Genomic DNA, 27,422 nt, shown 5'->3' with positions numbered 1-27,422 from the left:
CTCGTTTCGATCGCCTCAGGGGGTCGGAGAGGAATTTCCCAGATTTTTTTTTTCCCCATATTGGCCCTGGGGTTTTTCACTCTGGGTTTTCGCCTCTCCCTGGGGATCACATGGTCTGGAATAGGGGGGTGGGGGTGAGTTAATAGGTTGTAATGAACAAAGCATCGTAGCTGTGAGGGACAGCTCGGTGGATAGGATATTGGTATGTAGATAGGCTGGAAAATTGGGCGGGGATCCTGGATTCAGGATTCAATCCTGGACCGGGGAGCGGCGCGGGCTTGGAGGGCCGAAGGGCCTGTTCCTGTGCTGTATTGTTCTTTGTTCTTTGACTTTAACCTGGTGTTGCCAGACTTCTTACTGTGAGGCAGCAGTGCTAACCACTGTGCCACCGTAGTTGAGTTGAGGAGGGGAGGGGGGGGGGGATGTGGCTAGCTCCTGTGAGGATGTGGCTAGCTCCTGTGAGGTGACAACCACTCTGTTCCATCACCAGGGGGAGGTGGGGGGAGGGGCAGGCCCAGTTGACGGTGTGTGGTTGTAATAGCCATGGCGCATGCGCCAGGTCACAGGCAGCCTGCGTGCGTGCTCGCGGCGGCTGACGTCACCAAAATGGCGGCGCTTTGAGCTCCAGCGCCAGTGGGAAGTGGAGAAGCAGCGACAGGAGCCGCGGCCGCCAGCCTCCCCGTCAGTGAGCCCGGACCGTCACCTCACCCCACCTCCCTCCCTCCCTCTCGATGTCGGATAACCAGAGCTGGAATTCTTCCTCCGAAGAGGATCTGGACACCGAGTCCGGGCCGCCTGTTGAGCTGTGCGGGATACTGAGCAAGGTGAGCCCGGGGCTGCACTCCCCCCTCACACACACACACTCACCATCGGCGCCGCAGCTTCTCTCCCCATCACCTTCCTCCGGTGGTGTGAGGGAGGGAGTTTGGTCTGGCTGTGGCTCCCTCACCCTCCCCAATCCCACCCCCCGGGGGGGGGGGGGAGAGGAGAGGAAAGGAGCCTCCCCGGCGGGGACCCCGCCGATATTCTCTTCAACTCCTCGGCCGCTTCTCGCCGTCTCCCCGGTAACGGAGAGGCGACAGCTGGAGCTCTTGTGGCCTGTGTCCCCCCCCCGGGCGGGGGACGACCGGTCCCGGTCCCGGTACCGGTCACTGATTTTATTACAAACGGCTTTGATATTGAGATGGAAAGTTATTAAAAGTGGGAGTCGCCGCGACACGAGTTTCATTCTTGCTCACAGTGTATCTACCGGTCGCTGTTTATTTTTTAAATAATGCAAAGGAATGTTTTATTTTGACAACACCCGTGCGTTGTTTGACAATCGGAGTAAAAGTTGTGTTGTGCTATGTTTTGGTCTCTTTAATCCCAGAGTCTAAAGTGTATGTGTATATATATATGTGTATGTGTGTGTGTGTGGACCTGGTGTTGGCTGATTTGTCGGAGCCTCTCTTTTTTTTAACTTTACTGTGAACTCGGGCGTGTTCGTGTTGTTGCAACACTGGCGCTAGAGTGAGTAACGCACCCATCTGCCAGTTGCTTGCTCTTCTGTAAAACTGACTTGGATTGCGTTTTTCCAAAGGTTTGTGCAATAAATCCATCCTCTAGGATGCCGACAACAGGGAATCCAATATTTTGATCCGTTTGAATAGTGTAATTCAAAACAGCCCACATCTCGGTGTCTTACTTATTTGTCTTCACGTTTTATTTGCAGTGGACCAACTATATCCACGGTTGGCAGGACCGATGGGTGGTTTTAAAAACCAATACTTTGAGTTACTACAAATCTGAAGATGAAACGGAGTATGGTTGTAGGGGATCAATCTGTCTGAGCAAGGCTGTCATTACTGTGAGTTTGCCAATATTTTGCATTTCTCTTGGTTTACTATTTTCATTGTATTGTATACAATAGATTTATTTCACTAACGTTTACTTGGAGATTGAGTCTTACAGAATACCTGTAATGTGAAAAACGCAAGAGTAATAATTGTTTTGTAATATACCGATGTTCTCTGCTAGTTTTATATTGAGAGCTGATTGGGCTGACATTTTAACACTTTTTTCTCTCCCACAATCTCAGGTAATAGCTATTTGGACAGCAATTGCCCTACCATTCTGCAGTTTAATGTTGCTCTTTGAATAGCTTATGTTTATTTTAGCTTGCATGTGAATAGAAAATTAGTATTTCATCAGCAATAACATTATTTTTGTTCCCAGTCTTCTCCTAATATAGGTCTGACTGTGGAATAGTAATTATGATGTCTTTCACAATCTCAGGATGTCTCTAAGCAATTTACAACCAGTGAAGTACTTTTGAAGTGTAGTCACTGTTGTAATATAGAAAATGTAAGGCAGTGTTGTAATTGGAAACTGGATATTAACTTATAGGCTACTTACTGCTCTCAGTAATAATACTAAGGTGTTGTGCAATGGCTCCTTTTGATAAAATATAATCATTTCAAATTCTTAGTCCTCTTAAAATCTGGTTGCTTGAAGTCAGTCAGTCTAGATTATTTTCTGTCCCTCCTTGTGGAGAATTGTATCATATCCACTTCGATCTTGGTGGTAAAACTGAAGTTTGGAGCTTTAGATAAATTGAGGTTGCCTTTATTCAGTCTAATGCAGCACTTCTACCAAGTAACTTTGAAATTCAACAGCCCTTCCAACATACACACCATTCAGGGCATTCTCATACCACTGAGATGATGTGAAATATTCATTAGTGCAACAACTAGTGTTGGATCTGTTTTTAAATTTATTCCTTCATGAGATGTGGGTGTCACTTACAAAGTCAGCATTTGTTGCCCATCCTAGACCAGGTAAGGATGGCAGATTTCCAAATTGATTGTGCCAAGTTGACGAGGTTAATTTCTAATATCTTTACTTGGGGACAACTTTGTACATAGTTACTTCAGGCTTATCAGTGATGATGTTGAAGTGAAGTACATGGCTATGCACTTTTAAAAATCAAGTTAAATCTGAATGATTGAAAGTCCTCATTTGACAAGGTATCATAACAAAGAAAGAAGTCAATTAATTGGTCCTGTAGTGATTGCCACTTTGCTGCTTTTTTGCTAGTCACTCTATGAAGCTTCTCATTTCTTCTGTTAAGAGGGTGATGGAATGCAGAAATGTTTTCTTTTTATTGACTTGCCAACCTTTTCTTGATAGGTAAAATATTATCTATTAAATATGGTTCTCTAAAATTGCAGGGATGGGGGAGCAAGTATGAATGCTGAAAGTTAAATAACAATAACGACTTGCATTTATATAGTGCACTTAACATAAAATCTCCCATGGCGCTAAGCAAGGGCAAAAACAATCAAAACATTAAGCCACAAAAAGAGAGATCAGGACAGGTACCTGGATCAAAGAGATGGATTTCAGGTGCATCTTGAAAGAGGAAGGAGCAGTGGTTTTAGGGAGGGTATTTCAGAGCATAGGGCCAAGGCAGCTGAAAGCACGGCCATCAGTGGTGGAGCAATTAAAATTGGGATTGTGCAAGAGCCAAAATTAAGAGATTGCAAAGTCTTGTCGGGCTGGAGAATGTTACAATGACAAGGAGTTGTAAGGTCATGGAGAGATTTGAAGGATGAGAATTTTAAAATTGAGATGTTTTACGGGAAGCCAGTGAAAAATGTTATGGAGCTGGGAGTAGAAAATGTTGACGATGGTGCTGTCATGTAGTTGGGAGCTCATCTTTGGATCAAATAGTCCTACCAGTTTCCAGGGTGGAAATGTGATCAAAGAACAGTGTTTGTGGTGGGGTCCAAATGCAATGACTTCAGTTTTACACTATTTAGTTGGAGGAAATTTCTGCTCATCCAATGTTGGATGTCAAGCAAGCAGTACGACAAATCAGAGACAGTGAAGAGGTCCAAAGAAGTGGTGGCAAGAAAGCATCGACTCTTGGCATATATGTGATAACTGATATTTTGTTTTTGGATGATATCACTGAGGGGTAGCATATAAATGAGGCATAGAATGGAGTCAAGAGTCCATGCGGGACTTCAAAAGTAACAATGCAGGAACGGAGAGGAAACACTTCAAGGACACCCTCAAAGCCTCCTTGAAAAAGTGCCATACCCCCATTAACATCTGAGAATCCCTGGCCCAAGTCTTCCCAAAGTGAAGGAAAATCACCTGGGAAGCAGCTGAACATGGGTTTCAATGATGAGAGTAGGTTGAAGGCAAATGACTACAGTTGAAGAAGCGTGCGGCAACCCAGGCACCCCATTCATCCACTCCTCCAACCACTGTCTGCCCCACCTGTGACAGAAATTGGGTTGCGCACTGGGCTTGTCAGACAGCTGAGAACTAATTTTTATTGTGGAAGCAAGTCCTCCTCAACTCTTGGGGACTGCCAGAGAAGAAGCTGGACTCCTTAACACTTCCGAGGATGAGACGTTCCTTATTGTTGCAATAATTTATTTTCAATAAACACCTCACAGTACTACTGTACTTAGTATGCTTAACTGAAATCATAAAATTGTGTACTTAACATTTAAATCTCTACAACCAGAGCATAGCAATCAAGATAGTTAATTAAAAGTGTGCACTTTTTCAATTGGGCTGAAGTGTTGTTCATTAAAACTTCAATTTTTTTCTCAAACTCAGTGAATTGTGCGAGTGTATGTTAGTGCACCATTTATCATGAGAGTTCTGATTGAGTGTCCTGATGTGCTGTTCAGTCAAAGGGGGGCAAGGGAGTCAAATGTAGTTGTATTTTCCTGAAGAGATCATTGATTAGTGATCTGGAGATAACCAGTTCTGCCTCTTTGCTGCCCACCCTATCCTGAGGGCACTAAGATAACTTCTAAAACCTTTAATAATGCTGAGGTTACTGGACTCTGTGTAAGCATCAATTAAATAGGGGACCTAGGGTGTGGTTGTTCTGCTCTCACTGTTTTCACATTGAAAGAGCTGAATATGTAAATGGTGATCTGATATTTGTTCTCCATTATAATCAAATCTTAATTAAATATATTATGTAGTTTGTTTTGGAAGGGTGTTCATATGTTATATATAAACAAAATCAGTAAACCTTCAATATGTTCTGTTTTATACAATATCAGCAATAAAACAAATAGAATGATTGTCAAAACAATAGTGTACACTTCTGACACAATAGAGTACCGTGGATACCTTTCAAACCCTTTCCCAGAATAAGTTGCCATCATTGGGAAAGGAGTGACAGCTCAAGTGAATACTTGACTGGTCTAGCTAGGTGAACTCATTGTATCACATCTTTGGAGCTTGTCAGCAGGTGCATTCGTCATCCTTATACTTTGACCTATTTATGGAATGGATTATGTACAGTGTTGTCTCCAGCATTCCAATAATGCAAAATAGGTGGGCAGCATTTTGGCCATTTCAACTGTAGGAAGGCAGCAATATTATTTGATCAGTTGTGCCCTTCTGAATTGGGGTTACATCTGGAAAGGGTTAGAATATTGTCCAGTTTTGGGTGCCTTTATTAAGAAGGATGTCAAGGTAATGGAGAGATTACAGAAGTGATTCACTAAGTTGACAACCAGTTTGAGAGGCTTTAGTTATGAAGAGAATTAAATACATTGGAATTTTTTTCCATTAGAACAGAAAAGGTTGCGGAGTTCTGATAGATAGAAATCATAGAAACCCTACAGTACAGAAAGAGGCCATTCGGCCCATCGAATCTGCACTGACCACAGTCCCACCCAGGCATATCCCCATATCCCTACATATTTAACTGCTAATCCCTCTAACCTACGCATCTCGGGACACTAAGGGGCAATTTTAGCATGGCCAATCAACCTAACCCACACATCTTTGGAGGATGTTCAAAATTAGAGAGCTTTTGATGACATGCATAGGGAAAAACTAGTTAATCATTTACTGAGTGGATAAGACAGAAATTTAAACATCCTAACACAGGAACAAAGTTGGGAAAGTTTGTTTTCAGACCACAGAATGCCATCCCAAAGATGACAGTGGAATCCAAAACATCATATTTTTTAAAGGGAACTTGAGTTTTAAAAAAGGGACTGAGTTGAATGTCTTTTCCGCGTCAGCAAAAGTCCGATGGGTCGGCCTTCAAAACTGTGAAACTGCATGAAAGAATATTTTGAACTATATAATAGTTAATAGTTGGATATGCCATTGGTTGGGGTGTGAATAGTTTGAGGACGTCATGAGTATTATACAATATTATCTGCTTTCATATTTTTGTGTTAATAGACAGCAAAATTACACTAAATGTACCTTGTGTTATGAGATCTATGTGCTGTATCTGAGCCATAGCTGAAGTTGGTATCAGCTCCTTTTTGGAGTATAATTCAACAAATTTTAAGTCAGCTTATGTTATATTTTATATGTTTATGCACTTTAAATGTTTTGGTAGGTTTTCTTCCCCTGGGGTGAATAAGTTGCTGCTGATGAAAATTTGCCACTTTAGACACTTCGGTTGGGATTTACCCCACAACCTGCCGTGTGTTTCATGGCGGCGGGATCTTCTGGTCCTGCTGTTGTCAACAGGGTTTCCCACTGAATGCACCCCTTGCTGCCGTGAAACCCGTAGTGGGGATGTGCTGCCGGCAGGACCGAAAGATCCCATCAGTGTGGATGGTCAGAAAGTTCTAACCCTGGTGTCCACGAGGTACTCCCTATCTTGATCAAATGGAGAGTAAATCTGCTGACCTACTCCACTGAGCTCTCCAAGCTCAGTTGTCATTGCAGAGTTTTCCATTTCCTGCCATAATCCTGAGTGCTAATTATTAGCAACTACTTATTTTGAAACACGTTTTCGTGGTGAGCTAGGGCAGTGCTGATCTCTGGTATTGTCCCCAAGAAAATTCATCAAATGATGTTTTAAAACTGCAACTCGATTTTGATCCAAGATCCTAAAGCTGGCAGTAATAGTGCATAGTGCCAACGATTATGCTGAAGTCAGTTCAACTTTCAGAATGTGATCTGAGATTCAAAAAGGTTGAGATGCTGAATAGCAGAGTTATAAAAACAGCAAATTTCCGGGGTGAATTTCTAGTTTTTAGTTAATTACCTGATTTCAGTTCAGGCAGCAGGAGGACACTATAGTTGGCCTCACTCGCTCTGCTTGAAGGGGAAAATTTCAATGTCCCCAACCTTATTGATCTCTTGCTGGAGGTTTTTGTATATGGGCATTGTGTGAGAGGATTAAGGTTTGCTGCGATATTGCATACGGTCCTGTAGTCCACCTGTACTATGTGTTAGTTTGACACATTTAATGTTCACTTAGGCAAGCTATGGAGGGTGATTGCTTGGGAACTGTACCAAAGCAAGGAATCACCATTATAAGGAGGTCAAACTGTCTGCATTTTAGTATGTGCACTTCATAGTACAGAGCTTTTAAGCTGTTTTACCTTTTAGTCTTTTAAACATCTTATTTCTGACTCCTATTTGTAGAGTAGACCTGGAGCATTACTTCTAAGCTGGTTTGTAAGATTTAATTATGCAGTGAGAATTGCTTAACCAATCTTATTCATTTTGTATTTGCTTGGGATGTGGTATGAATTTCTGTAGTTAATGTGACAAAGCTCTAATGATGGCATAAACACCAATATGCTAGTCTTTAAAAAGGTGATGTATAAATACCAGTTGGTTCCTCCTTTCACAGCTCAAAACATTCTTTTGAACTACAACACAAGTTTATCTTCCTGAGTTGCTGAAGTGATGAGCAAAATCTAACCACACTGTTTTTCATAATTCAGTTCGATAGAACAAAAAACATAGACATCCCATAATGGTTTACTGACAATCCCATGACCCCTCGTGATGTTTTACTTGGTGCAGTAAGATGTTCAGCTGACTAAAAGGACAAATTTCAGTTGGAAAATAGTACGATATTGTATATTTTTGCTGATCTTAAATTTTGGCTATCTGGTTTTACCATAGGGTAGAACTTTTACCAGGCAACACTTTACGGCTAATTCTGGACTCTGCTCCTTGTATCCAGCCACCAACTTTTCCCCTCTTCATTTGGGAGATTAGTTGTTTTAAAATCATCTTTAAAGATTTATAGGAAGCAAGTATCCTGGGCCATGGATCACAAGCACAGTTGAAGAACTTTTCTGCATTTAAAGTTTACATACTCGTAATTATTCAACAGATTATATTACTGACTGACTGCTCATGAGTTCTGATGAAAGGTCGCAGAACTGAAGTTCTAACTGTTTATCTCTACATAGATTCTGCAATAAGAAGTTCTGAAAGCTAGTGGCTTTTGCGACCAAATAAATCTGTTGGACTTTAACCTGGTGTTGTCAGACTTCTTACTGTGTTTTCCCCAGTCCAACGCCGGCATCTCCACATCATAGATTCTGCAAGACATTAACATATCCAAAATGTTTTGTTCTTTATTATCATCCTGAGTCGCTGTTTAGTTTTCTTCCATGTTGTACAGCTAGGACATTCCATGTTGAATGCAGCAACATCAATCCTGTAGGGATTCTAGTAAGAAAATACCGATCTTTTACTTCAGCTTTTACCAGTCTGCCTTCGTTCTTATGCATTTGTCCATTAATGTTTTGACACCACTTCAAAAAACTTGCTTCCTTTATTTTTGTTTCTTTTGAAGGAGCAAACAGTGCAATTTAGAGAAAATCAAAACAAAAATAGTGGAACAAATAACCCTAAGGATATAGAATATGGAGGAAAGAAAACAGATGGTCAGAGCAAATAGTGTTAGATATTAGTGTTAGTGGGTGGCACAGTGGTTAGCACTGCTGCCTCAGAGTGCCAGGGACCCGGGTTCGATTCCCGGCTTGGGTCACTGTCTGCGTGGAGTTTGCACGTTCTCCCTGTGTCTGTGTGGGTTTCCTCCAGGTGCTCCGGTTTCCTCCCACAGTCCAAAGATATGCTGGTTAGGTGGATTGGCCATGCTAAATTGCCCCATAGTATCAGGGGGATTAGCAGGGTAAATATGTGGGGTTATGCGAATAGGATCTGTGTGAGATTGTGGTTGGTGCAGACTTGATGGACCGAATGGCCACCTCTTGCACTGTGTAGGATTCCATGATGTGATGAGGGGAACTACTGAGAGGGAGTAAAACATTTTTAATACTGACGGGAGTGTCATAGAGAAGGGCACTGATGGAAAAACCCAAGTATGATTTTTTTTTTTAAAAGACAGTCAAAAGTAGAAACTACATTCACTGTTCTTCAGGTGAAGAGAAAAGCAGATTATCAAGTCTGTACTCGAATAGAAATTGTAATTTGGGCATGTATCATTAAGGGACAAAACTCAACAGTTCCCCATACCCCTGTCGTTGAATGTGCATGTGGGGTCAGTATATCTTCCTAAATATAAATTGTGTCAAAACATGATTAGCGTTTTAAGGGTTTGGAGACTCTGGCTTGACATTTGAGTAACACCAAATAACTGTCGTTATTCTTGGTATCCTGACACTGGTGGTTGATTTAGGTGAATTCTTGACATTTCTCCCATGTTTAGTGTGAAGTACCACTCCCATTTGTAAACCTCCACTCTATAAGCAATGCAAGAACTGTGCAATGAAATCAGCCAATGCTGCAAAGCCAGGAAGAGAAATGCTGCTGTCACTTGTTGGATATGGCCTTTTTGAACGCCAAGACTTTGTAAAACAGTAGGGTAAACAATCCCATTAGGCTACATAGATGCAATGATTTAGAAATAAAGTAAATAATACCTTTAAAATTTTATTGTTGCGTTCATAGAATCATTGAAACCCGACAGTGCAGAAAGAGGCCATTTGGCCTATCGAGTCTGCACCAACAACAATCCTTCACAGGCCCTATTCCCATAACCCTGCTAATCCCTCTAACCTATGCATTCCGGGACACTAAGGGGCAATTTAGCATGGCCATTGCGCCTACCCTGTCTATCTTTGGACTTTGGGAGGAAATCGGCGCACCCGGTGGAAACTCACGCAGACATGGGGAGAACATGCAAACTCCACACACAGTGAATTGAGCCGGGAATTGAACCTGGGGTCCCTGGAGCTGTGAAGCAGCAGTACTAACCACTATACCACCATACAGCCCCGTTAACTGTTCTATGGGCCATTTGTGCTGTCTGCTATCTAAGAAAGCTGACTTGGGAGGTATTTTTTTGCCTGCTTTCAGTATTCATTTACAATTATCGTGTCTTTTAATTTGCAAATTGCTACTTCAAATGTAAAGTATCTTTTTTAAAACAAACAGTCCTGTTGGAATGCTAACATTGAAAATTTTTAATGAGTGTGTTGGATTCACAACCTGATGTTTATGTTTGAGCTGAACTTGGTGTTCGTGAAACAGGTTGGACCAGTTTTTGCGTTTAAAGAATGGAACTTTTGTTGAGATTTATGTTACACACACACCATAGAGCTGATTGCATCATGTTGAACTGTTTTTGGGAATAGTTTAGCAGAGCAAGGATATGGAAAATAACAAAGCACCAATTTACCTTGAGAACTAGGAATTGAAATTTCAGTGACGAGAGCTTTCCAAAATTGAGGAAAGCTGGTTTGATTTTTCACTTGTTTTTTGATGCATGTATTTTATGATGAGTGAGGGACCAAGATTGTGTTTGAAAATTGAAGTCAACTGATGGGAGACTTGAACTTTGAAATATTTTAACTCATGTATGCACATGGTTCTGTATGCAGCAACATATTCATTTAGAAACTGATGGTATACATTTTGTCAGTGCCTGCTGTACTTCAGGGTGTTATAGGCCCAAAGAAATGAACCTCTTGCTCAAAAGGGGTCAAAACAATGAGGGAAGCAGAAGGACATGTACACAATCTATTTGAAAGGGCGGCATGCTGATCATTAGGATTCCTAACTAACTTAAATAGAAATTGGGCGAATGTTCAAATACAGATGAAATCTCCTGAAGTTGAGGTGGCTCTAAGATGATGTGTCTGAGGCAGGAGCTTGGAACTGAGTCAAAGCTCTGTGGTAAACTTAGTTAGCCTGAAACCAATACCTGAACAAGGCATGTTCACTGTACTCCAGGATACTGCTGATTGACTATCCAATTCTGATGGAACAATAAGAGTACTGTACAACTATCACTAGGTGCTGGAATTGTTTCTACTGCACTATAAGCCAGTACCTTACAGGCAGGCCAATCAGTCTGGAAAAGTACACGGGAACTCACTTGCACTTTACATTAGTAAACTTCTGTACTTTCTACTGGTCAAAACTCCAATATCTCAACACGCTTGATTGTCCCCATATTTTGGCCCTTGCCAACCTCTTAAGATCTTTGGTCTTCAGTAAGTGTGGTTTGCGCATCTTATCAAGCAAATAGAAATTCAGTACATGAAGATTCCTCAGTCGCTTGATTTGGAGACTCGTGCGCAGGAACCTATGACCGTTTTAATCAGATACCAAATACCCCTTTTAAGCCCCATAATTTAACACAGTTGGCTACTTGTAACCATTAAGTGGTAAGAAAAGTAAATCATAAATTTGGGCTTGTCTTGTCGAATTGTAGATTAAATTATGCAACCTACGGATTTTCTTTAGTCTCTTCAACATCACTGGTGTTTGGAAGTGCATTGAATTTTGACTCTAATCATAAAGTTGAGTTTAAACATAGAAGCATAGACGATAGGAGGAGGCCATTCGGCCCTTTGAGCCTGTGGCAGCTAGATATAGCACTTGGGGCAAATGGGATCAAAGGTTATGGGAAAAAGCAGGATTAGGCTATTGAGTTGGACGATCAGCCATGATCGTAATGAATGGTGCAGCAGGCTCGAAGGGCCAAAATGGCCTCCTCCTGCTCCTATTTTCTATGTTTCTATGTAAAAGAAATAGAGTAATAGCCAAGGAATTTATAAACGCATGTCTTAAAAAAAGAGTAAGGCAGATTGGAGATGTAAAGGGGAAGATCTTGGAGAATGTAAGAACTTCAAACTGAGTACTATACCACATGGGATTTCGCTAATGATTCTGGTATTATAAATCTCAAAGTACATGAGATGAGCAGCTAAATAGAATAAATATCAATAAGAAAGTAATTCCAAAACTGAAATAGTGATATTAAAGACACCTGATCCTACCATTTAGCATCAGGCTAAATGGAGCCATGAAGGAAATAGCAGATGTTTTGATCACAAACTTTCAAAACACCTCTGGGGTGTACAGGAAGTCCTGGTTTACAATTGTTAATTTGTTCTTGGAAAATTATTATGCAAAATGACATTAAGTGAAATGGTACGTCTGAAGCTCATATGCCCCTCCCAAGATTGCCTGTTCCCACCTTACCAGAGAACCAGCTCTTACAGGCTCAACATGGGAGTTGTGAAGGAATGTCCAGGCATATGGTGACAGTTTGAAATAGCAGCAATGCAACGTGAATGCAGGCTTCTAATTGGAGAATGACGTTAATGTGAAATGACACTGTGTGGACGACGTTAGGCGAGGACTTTCTGTAGAAGTTACACTGCTGAATGATTGGCAATGTTGTGCTTCTATTCAGAAAGGGATAAATGAAATAATTATAGACAAATCAAACCAACATTGGCACTAAGTAAACCAGTGGTCAAAATAAAATCAATTTAATATTCAACAAAATTGCATGTTGAGAATCCCTGAAACGGGGGGAAATTACGCCTTGTAGAGGTGTAAGTTTAAATGAAGGAGGAGAGGTGATCAAAAGTTTGGTCTAAGAGATGGGTTTTAAAAAACTGAAAGCTGGAGAGGTAGAGGTTTTGGGTGGCAATTCCGAAGCATTGGGTTTAGGTGGATTTGAGGCAGGGCCAGCAGTGTGGGAGAAGTGTTTTGGGTGAATGCATGAGGCCATAATCAAAGAAAGGCAGAGTTGGAAAGCAGGTAGCTGTAAGACTGGAGGACATTGCAAAGATGGGGGAGGAAAAGCCATGAGATTTAAGCACAAGAATCAGAATTTCAAATGCAGCATTATGGGGTCAGCAGTTATGTAGGCCAAGGGTGATGAGAAATCGGGTGGAATAGAGGTAGAATAATTTTGGAGGAGCTAAAGTAGGTGCAGGGTGGATGGAAGGTCATTCAAGAAAACATTGGAACTGTTTCACCTGGAGGTGATATAGGTTTGGATGAGGATTTCAGCAATAGACGGGCAGAGGTTGGTGTGAGACTTGGCTCAGGGTTGAATAAATTGTTGAATTTGCAAACAACCTTGTTTAGGCTGAAATAAAGTACTAGATGGGAATGGAATTGGCAAGGGTATGATGTCCCTTGTGAGGGTTGAAAACAATGCCTTTGCTCTTTTCTCCAGGAAATTACAGTTCATCGAAGACAAGGTTTTGTGCAGGATTTTAATTGAAGCACTCGCATAAGCAACAACTGTCCTATTGTTAGCAATAAATCAATAAATAAAAGCTTTAGAAGTTAAAAAGGCTGTGCAGCTTAAAAGAGCATGAAAACATGATCAATTTAGGTTTGAATTCAGTATTACTCCATTAATTCCCATATGTCCAGTAATGACCTGTACTTTTGAGATGCAAGTTTTAATTTATTCCTGGAGACTAAATTATTAACTGAATTTTCCTACTGTGTATGTTACAATATATAATATTGCTTAAATTTATATAACTTTTATGACCATAGAATGTTCCAAGTTGCTTCATAGCCAATTAGGTATTTTTGAAGTGCAGTGACTGTTGTAATATAGAGAAACATGGCAATCAAATTGTCCAGAGCATGGTCCCACAAAAAGCAGTGATGTGATCCTTTTTTATTTTACAAGTCACGGATCAGGGATAAATTATCAGTCAAGACACGAGGACAATTAGTATAACACTGAGGGAAGACTGCCTGAGGTGCTGCCTTTTTGATGAGATATGAAATATAGGCATGTCTGGCTGTTTGGGTGGATGCACAAGACCCCAGGGGACTATTTGAAGAACAGGGGAGTTATCATTGTGTGTTTGCTAACATCTCCTCCATCAACTTGGTCAAAGCAAATTTATCTAACCTCTGACCAAGCTGGTGGCTGCACTTCAACAATGACTCTTTTAGTTGATCAGTTGTGATATGTTTTGGGATGCCCTGAAGATGTGAAGTATGTTATATTGATATAAATTTGTTAGTTTTGATGTCATTTAATATTGAGATTGTTTATTTGATTCATCTAGCAGTCTTCCAAACTGTATATGCTAAGTTTGGGACATGCGTATTGAGAAGAAGTCAAGGCAGTTGTACTAATCTTGCAATCAAACCTGCATTACTTTGTTTCATTGTGTATTAAAAACAAGCCAGTTTTAAATTGTGTCAATAGCAGTTTTATTTATTGGTTTCCCTTTTGTCTTCTCCTTTATTGACTTATTTTTTTCGTTTCTGTAACCAAATTCACTTGTCGTTTGGGAGCACTGTTGGATGATAGACCATTGAGCAGGAGGATCAAGTCACCTAATCAAAGCTCAGTTTGGCAGACACTGAGAGATGGATGTTAATAATACCTACACATGAACTGCAGGATTTCCAAGAAGGTGGCTCACCACCACCTTCTCGAGGAAAATTAGGGATGGGCAATAAATGCTGGCTCAGCCAGCCATGTCCACATCCCATGAATTAAAAAAACAACATGCTTCACAAGACATTTTGAAGGAAGTTTCTCCTATACTGTATTTCATCATCATGGAATACGTTGATTGCTGGTCACATGGAAAATTGAGGAAATTCAGAATATGGGCAGAATGGCCGCCTCTTGTGCAGTAATGACTAATCCTAAGAACTTCTGAAAATCTACCGAACTGCTGTCAGAGTTTAATGTGCTTGGCTGAGGATGGGGAGAATTAATAAAAAAACAAAGGCTCACATGTTGGAATGAAAGATGATTTTATGTCTGTATAGGGAGTCTCTTGAGAGATATTTGATATGGTGCCAACAACTTGATGGGTTACAGCAAGCATGATCCGGAATGATCTGTCTAATTGAGCTGAAAAATAATATTGGCAATCCTCGTAAACTTACTGAGCGGTTTAACTTCTACTTAATTTTAATAGAATGCATATTTAGTCAAAGTCAATGCAGCCTGTTTCTAAGTATTTTTAAGGATAACTACATACTATTTGTTTCTGAACAAAGTAAATTGAAACATGGAACTCCTTTTTAGAATAGTTAAATCACACTGGTCTGAACTGAAAACGAGCAGAGTTGTTGCTGTGCCCTTGATTTGTTGGACTTTCAAATTCAGTCCCTGCAGTTTATGTTGAACTTTATGAAAAGGTTTACTTAGGAACTTGAAATTGACTAAAATAGAGTAAAAAGCAGACCTCTACTAAGCAGGTAATTCTGCAAAGTCACGCCACTCTAGTTTGAAGAGGGAAGATTCTTGAATGGCTTGTTTGCTATTAAACCACAAGTCTACACTCTCAATCCTGTGTAAATTCATCATTTGTTCAGATTCAAATGAAAACTGGAAATACATTCCGACAAATCAGTGTGATTTGTTAGTTAATATTTATTTCTGTAAAGGTGCTAAAGTCAGATGTTCTGTTGCAGAGTTGATGTCGACTCGATGGGTTGAGCACTGGAGGGTTGTATTCTATGATTCCATGGTAATTAAGTTGCGGTTTGCGCATCACTGATTCTTTCACTTGAAACTATGACATAGGATCTCATTACAGGCAAACCCAGCTTCTCAGTGAACCACCATGCAGGATGAACTCTTGTACAGAGTAGTTAAGACCTGAACCAGAGACATAAAGTTTACACAGCACAAAGGAGGCCATTGAGTCCATCAAATTCATGCTGTTTCTCTGTAGAGCACTCCAATCAGTCTTTTTCTCTGCTCTAGCACTTCTGGTTTATTTCCCTCAAGTGCCCATTTGGCTTCCTTTTGAAATACATGGCTCAAATCGTCTGGTGTCTGGATCATTGATATTGGGGTGAGGAAATGCGTGTCAGCGCATGGTGGAGGGCAGAAATGGGTGATGTGTTGGTGGAAGTAGATAGCCTCTGGGACAGAACAGTTTGGGGTTCAGAAACCTTTCTCAGAGGTTTAGCGGATTGAGATGATGAATAGTCTGGTTCAGCATGATGTAGTGGCTGGGAGGAGAAGGGGAGGCAGTTAGGTGACAGAAATTGTACAGTGGAATGAAGATGATTGCTTTGACCTTTCTGACCTCAAATGTGGAGGAAGTTATTGATCATCCAAGATTGAAAGCAGACAGCGCAGAAGCAGTGCAGAATTCAGGAGAAGCGATAGAGGTAGAGTTGGGTGTTGGCAATATACATAAAACACAATATACATCAGTTTCACCAATATAATGAATTTCTTCTCTTAACTTGATCAGAAAATTTAACCTCCAAACCATGTGCTACTTAACATGGGGGAAGAAATTCTATTTAGGAATTTAGTTGTTTAATTGTGGCAAACAAAATTTTCATTTTTGTTTTGTTTCCAGAATATATTGTTGAAAGAAAATATCTAGATTATCCACTGGAATATTGTAGTTTATTGATAGCTCTCCTATTTTGATCTGGACTGCTTATGAGGACAGATCAGAGTTGGAAAGCCCCACTGTATCATTGGGGAGGAGTGAGTAGTTTTTTTTTCTTTCAGAGAAGAGGCTTTGGCAGGAGAGAGAGCCTCCATGGCCCCAGCACTTGGCTCAAAGGTTTCCCTTCCACCAGTTGAATTTAATTAATACTTAAATGTTTTTGGACCCATTTGCTGTTGATTTTGGGTCCTCTCTGTGCCTTTGCAGTGGCCACCACTTCTGGTGGTGCTGCTGAGCTGCCAGCCCTGATTTCAGCCAGAAGCTCGAAGGGGGTATGCGGCTGTTCTGCACTGGACAGCAAACCTGGCAGCAGCTTGTTAATGCCAGTAGAATTTAGAGGATTTGGAAGACAGAGGGGGGACGACGGAGGTGCTGCCAACCAGCAGCGGATATTGCTGAAGCATATTTTCGGCTGCTGTCAGGGTTCCGACTCAACTTATAAAATCTGCCCACTGTTTCTAGTTCTGTCTTTGTCATTTCTATTGTCAGTGAATCTGCCATACAGAGGGCAACTGTGATAGTACTATCCAGCAATTTGTATTTATATAGTACAGAAGAAAAATGTTCAGAAGTGCACTAAGATTACTTTCCAAATGTTAAACTTTTATGAGAGTTTTCAAGCATTTTAATTTCCCTTCTTAAAATCCACTTTGTTTAATGGGGCAGACATGATGCACAAGATGTTTTTATCCCCTCCATCTTTATTGCAGTGCACAGTTTGAATGTTTTCACTGATAGGATTTTTTCGTTCTTTTGCGCTCTATCAGCAGAAGAGTTTATTTATTGTTTCATCATTCTTAACAAACCCAAGTTATTATTTAACCTTATTTTAGTCTTGTGATCTGATTCCCCTAACCCACGGACATGATAACATGATGCCCTTGTCTGATAAATCAGTTTTCAAGTGCTGAAGTCCACTGTCAGAGATTTTGTTTTTCGGTGAGAATGCCAAAGTTTGAAGAGGATGCAAACAAAATGCCTGTTCTCCCCAGAACATTTTATGATCAGGAAGGTGGATGGGTAACTACAGCTCGCTGCAAAGTAATGCAGGGGTGATTGGGAATGAATCACTGAACTTTGCACTGACTTAGATAGGAGTGCTCAGATGGACAACTCTTTAAGCATGTTCTGAAAATGACCTGTCACTTCACATCACAGCATGTTGGATTTGTTGGTTAGTAATTACATTGATTTCAAGGAAGATACAGCATGAAAACAGGCTATTTGATTTAACTAGTCAGTGCTGATATTTATTCTCCATTCGTCTCCATCCTTTTGGTCTATCACTCAATTTTCCAGCATGTCCTTCTCTTCCTTTTTTCTCTCTCCTACTCATTTCTTTTTGAAAGCATTTCAGCTATGTGCTTCAAACACGTGGTAACAAGTTCCATTTTCTAACCATGTTTAGGAAAATAATTTCTCTTTAATTCCCTACTGATTTGATTTGTAACCTTCCTGTACTATGGCCCCTAGATTTAGATTCTCCACAAATGAAAACGTTCTCTCCAAATCTACCCTAAATACACACATTGCATGCAGCACCTTCAGAAATAACTAGTGTAATATAATTTTGATGGAATGGGGAAATCTATGATTGTCAATCTATTTGTAAAAGGGTCCTTCCTCCAAAAAACGTTTGCCGTATCACTGCCCCCCATTGGATCTTCAACACACTGAGAAAATTAAATGCATTCCATAAGTTCATCATCCATACAATTACTGTACTGCAAATTTGGTTTGCCCAGCCCATATGAAGATTAATGTTCTATGATTATTGTTTTACCCTTGTTGCATACACTTCTTATTTCCTGATTTATATGACTGACACTACAGCTACTTGTAGGGGTTCAAAAACTACTAGTGTTTTCTACCGCTTGTTGTTTCTTAGCTTCATCTAAACTAATTCTACATCCTGGTTTTTCTGGGTTAAGATCCTTGCTTGCTACTCTTTTTATCCTATCCTTTATTATCAGGACCTGGTTCCTAGAACTAATTGTCCTTTAGCTTCTCTAGAGCTTGCTTTCATTCACATTACGCCATTTTATGGCTTTCCTGCTTCTAGCAAAGCTGAGAGCTGTTCCTTCTCTAGCTTCCGATCTCCAACTGCCAAACAGAAACTCAAAAGGTTTTCTCCCTAAAGGTGGCCTCTGGTTGCTAAGCAACATCCCATTCATTCCCAAGCTTGAGTTTACTTTTACCATAGTAAATGGTCTCTCAACACACAGCCATGTTTGAACTGAAACCAAAATCCCCATGCATGCAAACACTTTTGTTTCACATGAATCTAACTAGAGTTGTACCCTTATACAAAAACACTAAATTAAACCCATGTTAGGAAACCAGAGTTAGCTTTAAGGGATTTGTGTATGGATAAACATTTGAAATAAAGGTAGGTTTGATTAAATTTTCTGTGCTTGCAAGGAAGCTGATTAGTTTTCAGGCTGAGTAAACAATGTTTGCCTGTGTGGGAGCTTTATTTCAACATCCAGCTGTGACTCTATTGTGCTTTAGCGATTCGGAATGCAGACTCCCAATAATTGCCTAGCAATCTGTGGGACAGCTTTCTTTGTGTTAAAATCTGTACCAAAACAAGTCCGTTGAGTTGGAGACTGGAAGCGAGATAGGATAGGTCTCTCAGGTCTGCTTGTATAATGGAGTAATCTGGCCAGCTAGCGTTCCATAGAGCAAATTAGAAAGCAACTGGTAGAAGGTCGAGAGATCCAGAGAACTGTAACAAGAAGATTTCAGAACATCTGAAACTCGGTGATCAGAGACTACAGGAGATCAGACGTCTGTTTCAGAAAATCAGACAAAGATAAGAGATTGATGGTTGAGAAAGAGTAATTGTCCCAGTTGAAACATTTTATTATTGTTTGCGACCAAATTGTAACGTAGTGACCAAGAAGGTAATGTAACATCCATTTAAATTTGAACTACCTCTGTTTTCTGACACTTGTCAAAGTGACTAGACCTTCAAATTTCGCCAATTTAGAGTAGCTAGTGCCATAAAAAAGGGATGTGTCCTCCTTACCTCCAGCACTATCCTAGAAGGTTGTGGGAACCTGCTGCACCACACAGATATCACCTGGGCTGAGTCGGAATGTCGGGTGAGAAAGGAGTGTGGATTTCAAGATAAATGACTACAAGCGGATTGAAAATCTGCTGAAATTGCCCCTCCTCCAGAAGTTACAGGCCATTACAACAATCTGAGCGTAAGTCACAACCTGAGTTGCACTAGCCTAAGCTGATCTACTGACCTTATATTCATGCTATCACGAAGACTGCTAATTTCCACCCCTGCAACACCACCAGATTTCACCTGCTCAAATTTTCATTCATGCCTTCTATTCCAATGCATCCCTACCTGATTTTCCACATTCCATCCTCCATAAACTTAAGATAGGCCAAATTATGTTCCCCGTGCCTCAACTCGCAGCAAGTCCCATTCCCCTATCATCCCTGTGTCTGCTGATCCATGTCTGCTATCCCAAGGTGCTTCACAGGAGTAATATAAAAGTGTTTACCAATGAACCATACAGGGCGATACAAGGTCAGATGACTAACAGCTTGGGCAAAGAGAGAGGTTTTAAAGACTAAAAGATTGAAAAGGAGGTGGAGAGGCCTGGGTCTAGGGAACTCGAGTCACTGCTCCTAGTGATGGAGCAATTAAAATCAGGGTCGCGCAGAGGCTAGAATTAGAAGAATGCAGATATCTGGAAGGGTTGTAGCCCTGGAAGAGATTACAGACTTGAGGAGGGGCAAGGCCGTGGAGGAACTTGAAAACCAGGATGAGAATTTTAAATCAAGATGCTGCTTGACCAGGAAGCAATGTGGATCAGCAGACACAGGGATGATAGGGGAACGGGACTTGCTGCGAGTTGAGGCACGGGGAACATAATTTGGCCTATCTTAAGTTTATGGAGGATGGAATGTGGAAAATCAGGTAGGGATGCATTGGAATAGAAGGCATGAATGAAAATTTGAGCAGGTGAAGTCTGGTGGTGTTGCAGGGGTGGAAACTAGCAATCTTCGTGATAGCATGAATATAAGGTCAGTAGATTAGCTTAGGCTAGTGCAACTCAGGTTGTGACTTAAGTTCAGATTGTTGCCAAGGAGGGGGGTGGGGTCATTGGGGAAGGGAGTTTGGAGCAGGGACCGAACACAATGGCTTCAATGTTAATATAGATTTGAGGAAATTCCTACTCATCCAATACTGGATGTTAGACCAGCAATCTGTTCATTTAACCACAGGCAAGGAGTCAAGATGGTGAAACAGCTGGGTGCTGTCAGTGTCCATGTGAAAACTAGTGCTGTGTCTTTGGGTGATGTCACTAAGGGGCAGCATGTTGATGAGCAATAGGAAGGGGCCAAGAATATGTTCTTGGGGATACCAAAGATACTGGTGCGGAAGCAGGACGAAGCCAAAGCAAGTGTTTCTCTGGTTTTGATGAGGTGGATGAAAATGAAACTGTTAAGAGCAGTCCCATCTAGCTGGATGACAGTGGAAAGATGTTGGGAGGAGGCTGGTATGGTCAACCATGTCAAAGACTGAAGATAGAAAGAGGAGGAGGGAAAGTTTATCTTTTGCTTTCGTCAGTGTTATTTGCAATTTTAATAAGAGCTGTTTTGGTCCTGTAGCAAGGACAGAAAGCTGATTGATGGGATTCAAGCATGGAGTTCCGGAAAAGATAGAAATAGTGTTGGTAGGTACAATACATTCAGAGACTTGCAAAACACTAGGGAGGTTGGAGATGGGTTATTAATTTACAAGGGCAATAGGGTCAAGGATCATTTTTATTTCGTGGAGAGGGGTAATGACAGCAGCTCCAAAGTAGAGACATGACACCTGAAGAAAGAGAACCATTTACAACACCAACTGACATGGGTGTTAAGGGGGGGAAGTTTGGTGATCAGCAGTTTAATTGAATAGATTCAGGGGAACAGAAGGTGGATCTAGTGGACAAGGTGACCTTGGAGGGCATGAGAGGATATAGGAGAGACACTAGAAAAAGATGCAATTTTAGGGATAGGGTGGGTAGAAAATATTAAAGGCAGTTTGGTTATATTAGGCTTTTGAGAGGGAGTGACGTGGCACAAGCAGCTAATGGAGTAGTCTCGAACTTAGTGTCAAAGAACTAAGTCCATGAGCGTCTCGCACTTGGGAGGTGAGATTGGAAGGGAAAGGCGATTTAGGAAGACAGTTTTCAATAGGAAAAAAAATGGTTATCTTTCCATTCCACGATGAGCCTGGAATAGTGAGTAGTCCCAGCAAATGAGAGCAGGACTGATGGGACCAATTAAATTCTATCAGATCTGGCAGTGGATGGCTAAATCAGTTACCCACCATATCCTTTGCAATCTGTGCCCCTTGGACGTAAGGTAGCTGGGGAATGACCAGGGTGAGAGAAAGTAATGGTTTTATTGGGGACTAGGAGTCGAAGGTGGAAGTGCAGTTGAGTAAATCAGGGATGAGAAATTTCTGCTATTTGGTGGATTACCAACTTTTCATGCATGGAATTCCACCCTTAGAAATGATTTTTCTACCACTAACTCTCTGTAGTTGTCAGTACGCTTGACCTCTCTCATGTTTTCAGTCTGTTCCTGACGTTTTGCCATCCAAGGCGCAATCCATGAGCTTCAGAATGGGCAGCCCCACCGCAACTTGCACCCAGACCCAAACCCTGACTACTGTCAGCCCGCCTCGCGCTAGCCTGGAGCAGCTGGTTGTTATCACTCGTCCCAGCAACTGGGTGCCCTCCACTGCTGACTACGTGACTGTGTTGTAGGATTCATAAGGTGGTGGGGCCAAGAGATAAGGAGGAAGGTACAGCGGAGCCCAAATCTCTGGGTTCTGCAGGCTGGGGTTGGTAGTTGGGGGGAGCAGTTGGAGTCCCTGTCTCGCCTGGTGTTGGAGAGAAAATCCGAGTAGATTAGAGAAACTTTAAATAATTAGGGATTTAAGGCACGAATCAAACCACTGATATTAAGTGAAATAACCTCCGATCAGACAGTTTAACAGGGAAACTGCCTGCATAAAGGCACATAAGATTGAGATTTGAACAAATATTTGATTTAAACATATTTTTGGTATTTTAAATGTATTCACTTTATTTTATAAAGTAATTGTGCACTTTAGCCAAGAGCAGGCTGCTGCAAGAGATGATCGGATGAAGCCTGAGCAGACAGAACCACATTTTTAGGAAACAAGATCTCAATGTGCAAGTTCTTATCAGTGAAAGTTTCTAGCCGTCAGGTTCTCAAGGCTACTTATGAATAGTTTTTCACAATATCCAGATAAGACAGGTCCCTACTCAGATGTGAGAAAGTACATCTGTCTGGTTTGGCCAGTGACATAGCAGGAGTTGGTTCAAACTTTAACTTTGACCTTTGTAGCTAAGCGTCACGGGTTACTAGGCAACAGAGGAAGAAGCATCAGCAATAGGATGAGGAAGCATCCAGATTCTACGAACCAATGAAATCTCATGATGTCAGGGAGTAGAATGTAATTGGCTAAAGTATGTGACAGATGTTATTAATGATTGATTGATATTGAAGATTGTTTGATCATAACTAACAGAAAACGGGAACATTTGATTTGAGAAATGTATAATTGGTCGATCTGTGCATTGTAACTTGAGTTATATTGGAAAGCTCAGAGTCTTTTCTGTGGAGGCATTGGACTGACCAATGTTATCTCTCTCTTCGATCGTTGGTTAATAAAGATGCGTCTTTAAACTGAGACACTGGCTTTTGTGAGTCTTTGTATTGGCTGAAGTTTTGGCGATACCTAGCCTCCAGAGAACCCCAAAACACCTGGTTTTAGTGAATTGGTGCCAGTTTTCTGAACATCACTTTGTTCTCAGCAGCAAGCAGTAATATCTCGATTTTCAACAATATTTATTGTGTGTGCATATTATTATGCTGCTTTATTACTGTTCTGTTTCTCAATTAAAAAAAATATATATATTTGATCTTGGGAGGTGGGCAATTGCTGGCTAAGCCCATCCCTAATTTCCCTTGAGGAAATGATAGTGGATTAAAATTGGTTCACATTGGAAAATAGTTTGTGGAAGAGTGCTGTAGTTCTTTGCTTCGCTTCACATGTATATAATCCAGGTCATGTTCTGTTTGTATGGACTTCATCCTGAATTACATGCACGAACTGCATTGAATGCTGAGGTCTCTATGGTGATTTGATACAAATGCATTGGTCCACAGCCTTGCCAGAAGGAAACCAAGGGAAGATAATGTTTCTATCCACTTGAAGTTTTAATACTTCTCCCCATTTGAAATGAACTAGAAGTATTTGCATTACATTATCGATCATGACCTGATCACACAAGAATTTCAAACCTGTTTGTCTTCAGGCAACTCATCCCAGGTAAATAAGTAGCTGCAGAAATAGTGTGGCGAACAGAAGGCCAAAGGCAAGATGGTGGTGCAATTGTAGGTGAATTGGGAATTTGTTTCTTCCAGGAATGGATACAAAAGGAGAGTAGGGTTGGGGTGAGAAAAGGGGGATTTGGGTGGTGAGCGATGTGAGGAAGTGATCAGAGATGGCCTTGTATAGAGTCAGAGATGTACAGCACGGAAACAGGCCCATCGGCCCAACTTGTCCATGCCGACCAGGTTTTCTAAACTGAACTAGTCCCATTTGCCTGCATTTGGCCTGAATCCCTCTAAACCTTCCCCATTCATGTACCTGTCCAAATGTATTTTAAATATTGTCATTGTACCTGCCTCTACCACCTCTTCTGGCAGCTCATTCCATACACGCACCACCCTCTGTGAAAATGTTGCCTCAGGTCTCTTTTAAATCTTTCCCCTCTCACCTTAAACAATGCCCTCTAGATTTGGACTTAGACCTTCTGAGACCGTGGCTATTCACCTTATTTATGCCCCTCATGATTTTATAGACCTCTATAAGGTCACCCCTCATCCTCCTACGCCTCAGGGGAAAGAAGTCTCAGCCTATCCAGCCTTTCCTTATAATTCAAACCTTTAGGTATCCAAATCACCAACCTGTCCTGGTTCCCCCATGCTGACACTATAGTTAAGAAAGCCCACCAATGCCTCTCCTTTCTCAGAAGACTAAGGAAATTTGGCATGTCCTTATAGTCAGAGGTTTACAGCATGGAAACAGGCCCTTCGGCCCAACTTATCCATGCTGCCCTTTTTTTAAAAACCCCTAAGCTAGTCCCTGCATTGCCTGCGTTTCGCCCATATCCCTCTATACCCATCTTACTCATGTAACTGATTAAACGCTTTTTAAAAGACAAACTTGTACCCACCTCTACTATTACCTCTGGCAGCTTGTTCCAGACACTCACCACCCTGTGTGTGAAAAAATTGCCCCTCTGGACACTTTTGTATCTCTCCCCTCTCACCTTAAACCTATGCCCTCTAGTTTTAGACTTCCCTATCTTTGGGAAAATATATTGACTATCCAGCTGATCTATGCGCCTCATTATTTTATAGACCTCTATAGGATCACTGCTCAGCCTTCTACACTACAGAGAAAAAAGTCCCAGTCTTTCCAGCCTCTCCTTATAACTCAATCCATCAAGTCCCGGTAGCATCCTAGTAAATCTTTTCTGCACTCTTTCTAGTTTAATAATATCTTTTCTATAATAGGGTGACCAGAATTGCACACAATATTCCAAGTGTGGCCGTACCAATGTCTTGTACAACTTCAACAAGACGTCCCAACTCCTGTCTTCAATGTTCTGACTGATGACACCAAGCATGTCGAATGCCGCATTCACCACTCTGTCCACCTGTGACTCCACTTTCAAAGAGCTATGAATATGCACCCCTAGATCCCTTTGTTCTGTAACTCTCCCCAATGCCCTACTATTAACTGAGTTCAACCTACCAAAATGCATCACCTCGCATTTATCTAAATTAAACTCCATCTACCATTTGTCAGCCCACTAGCCCAATTGATCAAGATCCCGTTGCAATCCAAGATAACCTTCTTCACTGTCCATTATGCCACCAACCTAGGTGTTATCTGCAAACTTACTAATCATGCCTGCTAAATTCTCATCCAAGTCATTAACATAAATGACAAATAACAGTGGACCCAGCACCGATCCCTGAGGCACACCACAGGCCTCCAGTTTGAAAAACAACCCTCTACAACCATCCTCTGTCTTCTGTCAATTTTGTATCCATTTGGCTACCTCACCCAATCCCATGAGATTTAACTTTATGCAACAACCTACCATGCGGTACCTTGTCAAAGGCCTTGCTAAAGTCCATGTAGACAACATCAACTGCACTGCCCTCATCTACCTTCTTGGTGACCCCTTCAAAAAACTCAATCAAATTTGTGAGACATGATTTTCCACTCCATCCCAGTGATACAAAGGGACTGGCAAGGTCAAGGGGTGGCTGTGAGATGTGGGTTGAGGAATTGACTGGCCTAAAGCATGACCCCTAGGGGGATGGATCCCATCTTATCAGCTGAATTGATCATTATGAATTTTGAACCTATCCTTTTGCTCATTGTATCCTTTTTCACCCACTATTTCATTGTGTTAGGTGGGCTTTTGAAAAGTTTTCAGATTAATAGCTGTGCTTCACATAGTTTGGACATTTTTGGAGGAGATAAAGACTTCTCAAAGGTTACTTGTATATACAGGCTCTCACTATCCATATTATTGCATGGAATTTCTGTGGGCAACCCCTAAATCTAGGTGAGATGAGGACATGGGGCATATTTGTAGTTGCAAAATGATTAGATAATTGAACATCACACATTGGATTTTTTTAAAGCAAAGATAGGTCTTTAGAAATTCTTGAAATGTGAAACTGATACTTAAATGTTTAATGTTTAACAATTGGCAATTTGCAAGTTCATTTTTAAAATTTTCAGGCAGCACGGTGGCACAGTAGTTAGCACTGCTACCTCACAATGCCAAGGACCCGGGTTCAATTCCGGCCTAGGGTGACGGTCTGTGAAGTCTGCACGTTCTTCCCATGTCTGCGTGGGTTTCCTCTGGGTGCTTCGGGTTCCTCCCACAGTCTGAAAGACGTGCTGGTTAGGTGCATTGGCCAGAAGCTTTTTCCCAGGGTGGAAGAGTCAATTACTAGGGGGCATAGGTTTAAGGTGCGAGGGGCAAGGTTTAAAGGAGATGTACGAGGCAAGGTTTTTACACAGGGTGGTGGGTGCCTGTAACTCGCTGCTGGGGGAGGTAGTGAAAGCAGATATAATAGTGATTTTTAAGGGGCATCTGGACATATATATGAATAGGATGGGAATAGAGGGATGTGGTCCCCGGAAAGGTAAGGGGTTTTAGTTAAGTTGGGCAGCATGGTCAGTGCAGGCTTGGAGGGCCGAAGGGCCTGTTCCTGTGCTGTAATTTTCTTTGTTCTTTGTACTAAATTACCCTTCGTATCAGGGAGATTAGCAGGGTAAATGCGTGGGATTATGGGGATAGGCCTGGGTGGGATTGTTGTCGACGCAGGCTCAATGGGCCAAAAGGCCGCCTTCTGCACTGTAGGGATTCTATGATTGAAATGAGTTGCATGTTATCAGTATAAGCCTTGTGAATTTACTTTTCTGTTAAAGACTCTGTAGCAAATAATTGAAATAGTAATGGTGACTAAGCTTGGCAAAATTGACCTCAAACTACTGCAATGAAGGTCAGCTAGTTTCTATTGCATTTTAAAAGACATGTCATGCTCCTGAAATCGTTCCCTAATAGTAGTTTGGTTTCTGCTCTGGTTTGGTGTCTGTGGTTAGGAGATTTTACAGTAATTGCCGTAATTGGGCATCATATTGAACATTGTAGATCAAAAATAATACATGGGTTCCATTGACAGGAATTGTTGGCATAAAAATGGCTTTAAAACTAGTCATCTCTCCTGATCATCCATGTATGAAATAGAATTTTGGAAGTTAATTCAAGTGTGTAGTCTAATTTTGGGGCAGGTAACTGCGCTTAATTC

At 41.3% G+C, this 27,422-nt stretch overlaps 1 protein-coding gene across 13 annotated transcripts in view; it reads left to right on the top strand.

Moving 5' to 3' along the window:
- Positions 1–562: 562 nt before the first annotated feature.
- The window catches only part of LOC144495074 (ceramide transfer protein), a 166,026-nt gene continuing 139,166 nt past the window's right edge, over positions 563–27,422 (top strand). For 5 of the 13 annotated variants that reach the window (XR_013498210.1, XM_078214936.1, XM_078214935.1 and 2 more), the window contains exons 1-2: positions 565–824; positions 1,712–1,846. Coding sequence is in view for 10 of the 13 variants with exons in the window: in XM_078214936.1 (XP_078071062.1) it covers positions 732–824; positions 1,712–1,846 (228 nt within the window). In the remaining 3 variants the exon portion in view is untranslated. Of the gene's footprint in view, positions 825–1,711; positions 1,847–27,422 lie in introns of all 13 variants that reach the window. The other 8 variants (XM_078214928.1, XM_078214932.1, XM_078214926.1 and 5 more) reach the window with 4 other exon arrangements.

Source organism: Mustelus asterias, chromosome 6 (genome assembly GCF_964213995.1).
Source record: "Mustelus asterias chromosome 6, sMusAst1.hap1.1, whole genome shotgun sequence".
Lineage (NCBI taxonomy): Eukaryota > Metazoa > Chordata > Chondrichthyes > Carcharhiniformes > Triakidae > Mustelus > Mustelus asterias.
The sequence above is the reverse complement of the archived record's forward strand: the minus strand, read 5'-3'. Positions and strand labels throughout refer to the sequence as shown.